Source organism: Pygocentrus nattereri, chromosome 17, assembly GCF_015220715.1.
Source record: "Pygocentrus nattereri isolate fPygNat1 chromosome 17, fPygNat1.pri, whole genome shotgun sequence".
Lineage (NCBI taxonomy): Eukaryota > Metazoa > Chordata > Actinopteri > Characiformes > Serrasalmidae > Pygocentrus > Pygocentrus nattereri.
In genome coordinates, this window is record NC_051227.1 from 20,010,994 (window position 1) to 20,020,954 (window position 9,961).

General features: G+C 40.3%; 1 protein-coding gene across 11 annotated transcripts in view; it reads left to right on the forward strand.

The window, feature by feature from the left end:
- The window catches only part of robo1 (roundabout, axon guidance receptor, homolog 1 (Drosophila)), a 331,113-nt gene extending 324,853 nt beyond the window's left edge, over positions 1 to 6,260 (forward strand). For all 11 annotated transcript variants that reach the window (XM_017707190.2, XM_037546677.1, XM_037546676.1 and 8 more), the window contains 3 exons: positions 4,068 to 4,349; positions 4,584 to 4,789; positions 5,064 to 6,260. In XM_017707190.2, the coding sequence (XP_017562679.1) occupies positions 4,068 to 4,349; positions 4,584 to 4,789; positions 5,064 to 5,078 (503 nt within the window). In that variant the 3' untranslated portion in view covers positions 5,079 to 6,260. The remainder of the gene's footprint in view (positions 1 to 4,067; positions 4,350 to 4,583; positions 4,790 to 5,063) is intronic.
- Positions 6,261 to 9,961: the final 3,701 nt, after the last annotated feature.

Below are 9,961 nucleotides of genomic sequence, written 5' to 3' on the forward strand. Positions count from 1 at the left end.
GAGGGCTCGACGTCCACAGATGGGGGTTGTGCTCACAGCCCAACACCGTGCAGGACGCTTGGCATTTGCCAGAGAACACCAGGATTGGCAAATTCGCCACTGGCGCCCTGTGCTCTTCACAGATGAAAGCAGGTTCCCACTGAGCACATGTGACAGACGTGACAGAGTCTGGAGACACCGTGGAGGTCTGGGAGGAGATCCCTCAGGAGACCATCTACCACCTCATCAGGAGCTGCCTGCAACATCCTTCAGCATAACCGGTTTGGCAGTGGGTCAGTAATGGTGTGAGGTGGCATTTCTTTGGAGGGCCGCACAGCCCTCCATGTGCTCGCCAGAGGTAGTCTGACTGCCATTAGGTACCGAGATGAGATCCTCAGACCCCTTGTGAGACCATATGCTGGTGCGGTTGGTCCTGGGTTCCTCCTAATGCAGGACAATGCTAGACCTCATGTGGCTGAAGTGTGTCAGCAGTTCCTGCAAGATGAAGGCATTGAAGCTATGGACTGGCCCGTCCATTCCCCAGACCTGAATCCGATTGAGCACATCTGGGTTCTCACTCCATTGACCAACTCCATGTTGCACCACAGACTGTCCAGGAGTTGACGGATGCTTTAGTCCAGGTCTGGGAGGAGATCCCTCAGGAGACCATCTGCCACCTCATCAGGAGCATGCCCAGGCATTGTAGGGAGGTCATACAGGCACATGGAGGCCACACACAATACTGAGCCTCATTTTGACTTGTTTTAAGGACATTACATCAAAGTTGGATCAGCCTGTAGTCTTTTTCCACTTTAATTTTGTGTGTGACTCCAAATCCAGGCGTCCATTGGTTAATAAACAATTTCCATTGATGATTTTTGTGTGATTTTGTTTTTCAGCACATTCAACTTTGTACAGAACAAAGTATTCAATGAGAATATTTCACTCATTCAGATCTAGGATGTGTTATTTGGGTGTTCCCTTTATTTTTTTGAGCAGTATATTTCTTCACCAAAACTGACAAAACACATTAGGCTATAGTCTTACCTTCATGAGCATTTTTGGTCCATTCTTAAATTATCCTCGTTTTCAGAAAATAACACATTATTTGGAAAATGTTCTTTTTTAAATACCCTGTATCATGTATTTTTCATAAAAATCATCCCAAATGTCTTCCCCTTTGCATGCAATGAATAACCCATAATTCCCATGTAAAAAAGGAAATAAGTTGGAAAATGTCTCCATGTAGTATATCTTTCCAGTTTAATGCAACATCTTTTTCAAAACAAACCTTTATTGGCAGTGGGACTGAAAATCCAGGACCCCTCAAGGTAATTAGTTTACCTTGGTGCATTGAATTACTGTAATATTTATTTTTGGTGAAATAGTGTGCTCAATTTTACATCAACACAAAATATTGGGAATGGAATTATTTGCAAACATCTCAACTAGATACGAAAGGGGCCCACATGGAGAGCACTGTACAAAACATTGAAAAGTCCCCACCTGCATCACAAACTTCACAGCCTTAAAACAGTTTTTACATAAAATCCAGTGAATGGAAACCTGCCTTGTGGTTGGACAGCCTCGTGGAGCAGAGGCCACTGCTGTCCAGGCACCAGCCCTGTCCTTGGGGATGTATTCCTAACCCCAGAACTCGAATAAAGCTGCATACATAGACCGCTCATGCCCTGCAGTGGGGCAAACACTGGGCATTCACACACACTGCTGGCTGGGTTTCATTTTCCTCTTCTCCTGGGCCTTCAGAAAGGTCACTGCATGTGTGTGTCTGTGCACTTGCAGTCAGTAGCTGGGCTTCATCATTGAGTCACTTGTCCTTGTGCGTTGACATGGAGATTTAATATCAGACACACACAGACCCTTGCCTGATGTCTCAGATCAGTTGCCCCCCCCCCGCTGCTGCACACCCCTCCCTCTGCTGTAATCTCTTCATCCCTCCAGCTCTCCCTCCCCCACTCTTCTCCTCCGTCAATTTTTTCCCCATTTTCTCCACTTCCATCTCTCTGTTGCCTGTGGACAGTTGAAGTGCACCCTCACCGTGTAGCTTTATCTCGGTTAGATTCTAATTTAAGCGTACTGGTGATCAGGGATTTATACATATACATAGTGATTATTTAAACCTAACAGCGGCTGTGTACCACTATGAAGAGTTAGTCTTTACCTGTATACCAGTTGAAATAATTCACTTTTAATTGTTTCTACAATAAATATTCTCATCTGTCTGTCATGCTGTACTTGACAGCATTTCTACTTCGCAGATGTGTGCGCACCCACAGTCTCTCCCCCTTCTGTTAATTTTGTTCTTGTTTGTTTAGTACATTGGGCAACACCAGGCTTATTATCTACTGCTCCTGGAGCTCTGCTGCATAAGGCCAGCGTCTCTTTTCTTCAGCTGCCTCTCCAGCCTGTGCAAACTGAAGCACACACACACCTCAGCACTTTCCTTCTCATTTAATTCAAGCTGTTAAAAGCAGTTTTATTGACCTCATTACTAATTACTATTCTTTAGCTTTCCCAAAACCTTTTGTCTTTTACCATCATTCCTTGATGAGAGCTGCTAGAATTAATAGGGTTTAATATGTTGTACAGTATATTTTTTTAGTGCAGCATTTTGATGTGGATTACTCTGTAATTTGTTTTCATAAGTCATATTTGCCTGTAAAACAAGTTGGACATGATCACTTTTTTCATTCATCCTCCTCTTTGGAAGCAGAGATTTAATACAGCCAGTGATTTCACTGTAAAGAGATTGGGGACACTACTTCAGCAAATTAGGCCAGAGCCAAGAGGCGCTCTATAAAGCAGGGATCCATCCTGCACACTTCCTCCTCATAAATCTAGCCAGCACCCTTCTCCTCCCGCCATTTGCACTCTATCTCACAGCCTGGCATTGATCCAGAACCTGACTGCAGCGCGAGGCGACGGACACATTAAAAAACTGCCGACGTGTCCTCCCTTCCTCACTCACTATCGACAAGACCCTGCTTATAGATTCTAGCACTGGCCTGTGTGTCATGATCGCCATGAAAGTGTATTAAAGCTTCCACTGCCCTCTCTAGTGGAGATGGCAGGCTTATTTAAATGTGTAAAAGTGTGTAAAATATTAATGCAGTTACTGCTGGTATTCAGAATGAACTGAAGCATGTTGTGAGGCATTACTAGATAGACTGAGGAACTTTGCTGTTTATTAAACTCTGCAGGAAGATTTTTTTTTTTTTTTGTGCCAGCAGGGATACCCTAACTCCAGAAAGCTGACTAGACATGAAACACATCAACAAACCTTTTGCCTGCCTGTTCTGTTTTGGAGCTTTATACTTTGCAATAAATAATCTGGTGGAGCAATAGGAAAAGAGAAAGCAGAAAGGGACCAGTTTGCACTAGCTCTGCAAGTTTAAACTATTTTTTCTGGGGTAAAGTTGTTTACTGAGATACACTTTAAACTGAAAGAAGTTGCAATGTATGGTGGCTTATGGGTAGATGGAAAATATTTAGTAGATACTAAGCTAGATTGTGTGCATGCTGTTCATGTATACAGTACCTACAGCTGAGCTTAAGTAGAGCTGATGCAAATGGTTACTGGCTGCTTACCGTGTTGGCCAGTTATTCTACAGCTGGCTTGGACTGCCAGGCTTCATGTGCAGGGGAGGACTGGTCACAGCTGTGGGAACAGAAATGAAGGCACACTAGTACAGCTGTGCTTCTCTCACACCTTACAGGTGCTAGACAAATGAGTGCTGGTGTCAAATTAGCACACTGTCAAGCACAGCCTGTGAAGGACACATACTCTTTCTTAAATGTGACCAGAATTGAAGCACAAGGCAGCACACAAAGTAAACTGACAGCAAATAATAAGATTCCAATAATAATGTTTCAATAATGCTCTTGTGCACGCAGATTCTTGAGTAGATTTTAGTCTACACAGTTGTTGTAGCCAGGCAAACAGGACTTCTCAATAGAGCACATCACTTATCCAAAACAGCATTTTTAAGCTTCCTGGCCCTGAGAATAAATTATAAATGACAAAAATATAAATTATTTTTCCCCTCATTCCCCCCCCCACCCCACAGACCTGCCTCCTCCACCCATCCCACCTCCATCCCTGCTAAAGTCTCCCACTCACCCAGGTAAAGCAGTATCAGAAGGAGGATGGGGAGCACTGGCTCCCAGGTCTAGCTCAGCTGAGGGCAGAGAGAAGAGAGCAGGACCGGGTCCAAAGCCCAGAGAAGCCTCAGACACACGAACCAGCTCATCAGAACGGCGAGATGCCCAAGACAAACAGAGGGCTCAGAGAGCAGGGAAAGCCAGCAAACAAGAACAGAGCGCAGGCAGCAAGGCCCGCCAGCATCCAGGTACAACAGCAACATACTGCATGTTTTTCTGTATATTAGTACAGCAGTTCCCATCTCCAGTCGAAACTATCCTTTTACTCAATTTGGTTGCACCTCAAATCTACATTTCATGTCCTAACTAGTAACAACATATTTGTGTGCAACATTAGGATGTCATTGTTTGTTGTAGATGGTTGGGTTTATGTGCACCAAGTGCAGAATAACAGGATTGCCCTGTACCTTTCTCTGGTTCAGAGGACATCCTGCCCTACAGCCGCCCTTCGTTCCCAGCTGTCCACAGCCCTCGAGGGGACAGAGAGCCTAGCTCTTCCAGCTCTATGTCATCCAGAGGCTCTGGGGGCAGGAGGAGAGCAGAGGGAGCACCTGGGAGCCGCAGGAACCCACAAGAAATTGGCCTCAACACCATAGGAGCCTTTCAGCCAGGAGAAGAGGAACTGGAGGTACATACATTTACATCACTCTTCAGACTGTAGAACTGATTTTTGTAGGTGACTATTTCTTTGAAGAAGTTATTTTTAAGTCTTGATTAAAAAAGTTTACAGGGCCCTGTTTACATACAAAAAATTTGACTGGATAATGTCAAATTAGTGATAATTCTATTGTACACGCACAACAGTGCTGAACTGCCCAGCTTGGGGTAGAGAAATGAAAACAGCAGAAAATAATATACCTATATGAAGACTGTTCATATGTTTCCATGATCTTTCTCCACAGATGGTTGAGAGCTGAAGTTGAAATGGAAATGCTGTCAGTGTGGACGATATTTTAGTAAAATCTTCAATTTTAACCATCTCAACAACTGTGTTTTTTTTTTTTCTTCATAATTACCATTGTTGGATTACATCACATCCTGAAGACTGACCAACTGTTCATTCTTTTATTGTGCATTTAATGTTAAAAAAAAGAAAAAAAAAAGGTGCATTCAAGGGTAAAAGCAGTCATAGCAATCACTATTTGTTCTGTTTCAATGCAATATGGAGTAAAACAACTACTCCAGGTACTGAGTGACTTTGTTCACCAAGGCTGGAACATTAACGAGTCCTCAAAGTCAGGCATTACTGTTAATATTTGCTTCGAGCTGAAAAGGGATGGACTTACTTGTAAATAAACATGTATACATGCCTAATTGTCTTTTATAATCTGTGTGGTACTTTAAATTTGTCTTCCTTGGCTTATTTGAATAATTTCAAAATTTTATTATACCAGTAAATATAATTGTTTTTATCACCCCCATCCTGGTTGTAAATTGTCATATAATTTGAAATGTCCCAGGAAAAGTGCCACATTTGAGATGTTATTTTCCTTTTCCTTTCTTTTTTTTGGGTAATGCACTGTTATTTTTGTTGTTTGTCTATGTTTGTCGTTATTTGTTTGACTTTGGTTTTAAAAGCACAATCACTAAACTTTATTTTGAACCATGTTATCGATTAACCTTTTTGTCTTACATGAGAACAGGTACTGTATGACAAAAGGCTTCGTTAACCCTGATGACGTAAGAGATGATAAGCTGTTTACAAAGGGGTGTATGAATGGAAACAAGACCCTGCGTCCTTCTCCCTGAGCTCCTTGCCAGATTCTCTCACCAGCCCTGAAGAAGAGCCTCTGATTTGGAAAGGTTACATTTATGCATAGTTCCATCACTGCACCTTCATTTATTAAACTGATTTTTCCTCTACATATGCACTTAAGGAGACTTGAGAAATTAGGTACTGGGTAGTGGCTTGAGAATCTGGAGGAAGTGTGATTGGCCAGTCAAGGCCCTTTAAGTTGGGCAGGGACACTGCCAATCACATTTAAAGAGGAGAGGATGCAAGTGTTTACTCATAGGGCATCTGCAAACATTGTTTCTTAAAGCAAAAAAAGCATAAGAAAAATAAACAAAAAAACAATAAACAAGAATAATTAAAGGTGTCTGTGTTTTGTTATGATTCATGCTGCCACCACAAGTGACCATACTATGTTTTTAGCATTTCTTCAGCAGTGATTACTCTGAAAACTAAGATAGTCTTCACTTAGTTTTACATAGTGAAAACAGAAAGAAAAGATTCACAATGCATTCATTGTTTTTCATAAACTACTGAATTCTATTGTCATACAAATGAAGGACAGGCAGTATAAAAGCTATTTATCATAGTACTAGGATGATTACACACTAGCCCAGCTGATTACATTATCTTTACTGACCCTTTATCACTGGCATAATGAAAAGCCCTTGCACCTATAAACTTAATGACATAGCTGTTGTCATATTTGAACATGAAATTCATTACCTCAAGGACTACAACATAATACTGCAGATGGAATCCAAAAAACATTAAAAACTCAAGGAGAGTTATAGTTTATAGATATTTCCTCAGGTGAGGGAAGTAATTAATAGATACTAAAACTGAATTAATATTTTGTTTGCGGTTTGCAAGACTCTAGATCCATGTGTTCACAGCAACTACAATCAATAAACATTTATTTGAAAATAGAACCAACAAATTAATATTTGTCAGACTGCTGACAAATCACTAAACCTGCATAGATGTGATGAATTAGATCAAGTTTAATATCTACAATTTTTTTTTCTTTTTCTAGCAACACCATGTAATATCAAATACTGACGGTTAATATAGTGCACACTCAGAAATCCTAAATTGGCAGGTGGGTGTCCTGAATTCCTGCAATTCCCCCTGGCAATTTCACCATCTTGGTCTTGTCTGTGTTTTTTTTTTTTTTTTTTTTTTTAAAGGCCGTTTCGCCCCAGGTGTTCCCCTAATAAGCACCCCTCTAAAAGAGACAAATTTGGAGCAGTAGAGAACCTCCCCCCTCATCCTCCATCCATCATTTTAATGAGCCAAGTTGTGTATGTGCTTTGCCCATGAGTTGCAGGTGATTAAAACTCACACTCTCACACACTCTCTCCATGATGTGTAGAATATATGCACAATATGGAGATCAGTAACCATATATAACATATGGCTATTAGGACTTACCTGGCTGTACTTGTGTCAGCCATTATTTTTCCCCATGCTAGCTTATGCACAGTTATAGTCCATGCGCTGAAACCAGGCCGAGCTGAGGAGACAACTTCAATCCATCTGAAAACCAGGGGGAGGCTGCATAGTAAATGATGGCAACACAGTGTGAGGAATTAATATGATTGAGTGTTAGAGAAGCATCATTTATTAGAGGTAATGCTTATTAAATGTCACCTACCTTTTGTATAATTGTGCCATAGTTTCCCCATGTGCTCCTCATCTCTGTGCACAAATGAATAACTATATTATCTAGATGGATTCAAAAAACACACTTGTTGATATGCAAGACAACAGCTGTTTTTTAGTAATAATTCTACAAGAAAGTCTAATCTACGTAATGGTCCCCCTTACTCCAAATGTAGTCAACTGGCCAAAATATGTTTGGTATCTGAAATTTGCTTCCCACCATTTAAGGTGGAACGTGAAACTCTAAACAAGAAGCTGGCAAGCGACAGGCTGACTTTAGCTTTGTGACTTTTTACTGTTTGTCAGTTTCTCCTTGCAGATTAAATACATCAGGAAACCAGCTAGAGTGACTATAAATTTAAAATGAAAAAAAGCAGCTGCACACTGTCAGCCAGCTCATCACCGTCACTTCTCTCCCATCGGAGACACTGGCAGGCCTTCTCACATGCTACTGCTCACCCTGGACCTACTTACTCTTAGTATTTTATTCATTGCATCTTCTCCTGAGACGGTATAACACAAGAACCCCACTTACAGTAATCAGCATTCTGTTATGATCCGTCGTGGCAGGTGTGCTCTGAGGAACTGCTAAAGAAAGATGATTTACAATAAAAAATAGAGAAAATTCCTACAGGTCAAATGAATTTTATTTATGAAATTAAACTAGGAATACTGGGGTGTGTTTTGTTTTGTTTTTTGAAAACAAGTCTTGGCCCAAATTGCAACTGTTTCAATAACACTTACGTCATTCTGTTACCTGTATTCATAAGAGTCCCAGTCAGTCTGGTCCATCTTAATTTAGTGCTGTCCATGGCCTCATTAGCCAAAGAGCAGAGCTTTAGTCCAGCTCTAAAGCTCCTGCCTTAGCCCACTGTCATCACTGTTCACACTGACGTAAGCTTTCTCCTCCCAGCTCAGGACAATTTTTCATCCTTCTAATTATTTTTCATCAATTACGTTATAAAGTTCCATCTCTCTGCACTTCCCTTCGTCAGTGAGATGCTTAGCCAAATTTATGAAAGGAGTCCTCTGCCAGAACCAGGGCACTGTAACGAGCCAGATCAGCACAGATTGACAGTGAGTTTGTCATCACTCCCATCAGTGGGCCTATCCAGTGTGAATAAATGGAGAGAGTGGCTGTCAACAAATGCTGACAAAGTAATTCTCTTCCATCTTCAGGGAAATTAATGACTTACTCAGAAGATTATCTTGCCTGTATGAAGATACAATTTAAAGAGATGTTAATGTAAATTTTCTGTAATAGTTTTGCACAACATTTTAAATGTCATCCACTGATGCGGGCCAGGTAAACTTTAACCCAAGAAACACTGTATTCCACTCTTTATATACATCTTTGGAGAAAAACGGAAGATGGTTTCTTAGCAGAATAATGAATCTCAAAAAACACCAAGATCAACTCTAGCGTCAAAACTGTTACATAAAAGAATTATTCAGATACAAATAATAATAATAATAATAATAATAATAATAATAATAATAATAATAATAATAATATTAATACAATAAGCTGTGATTATCTCAATGTGTTTGCTTAACTTTTTCCAGACCTATTCTGGTGTCAGCCTAGCATTATATGTATTCATCATCCACTACCTGGTTTTGCTAATCAACACTTAAATTACATCAGGTGCGCTGGATTAATCAAATTCATTCAGACAGGGGGCGAAGCTGAGAACCAAACGGTGTTCTTACTAGGTCACAAAGTATTACCTTTTTGAAAACAAGGTATTTTTATTACTTTTTAACTACATTATTATTATTATTATTATTTGTATTTACCCTAATGTTTTATAGTGTTTTTAAAGGTAAAACCTTGATGTTACATACAGCCATACAGGTTGTGTACAATTCTACCATATAAAGTTTCTAATAAGGAGTAGGGCCAGGAGTGAGGTCTTTGCATTTAGAGTAACATCAGACCTTTACTCTGAGAACCGAGTTAATGAATCGAGGCAGCGTCTATGTCTTTGAGGGATAAAGTTCCATAAATAGGCAAAGACAATTACACATGGTGATTTGGAAGGCCATAGAAGTCTTCTGAGTTCATGAAGGCACCCTAGTGTTCATGAAACCATCCTTAACTGTGTATAGCAGTGGATATGGGGGCATTATCATTTTGACATTCTGCATTAGTAAGGAACAGTACTTATATTGTAGTGCATCTGGTTCCATAAATGGCCTCATATTCCTCATATGCCATTACACAAACATGCAAAGCAGTCACTTTAGATAATGACTCCCACAAGACCATTATGGATTTACCATTGTGTTTAGCCACTGGCAACAGAGAAGGCCTTAGGCTTTCTCTAAATGTAAACACATACAGAAGGAAAAGGGGCAAAAAAAAAAAAAATAAAAAATAACTACTACACTGTATAATCA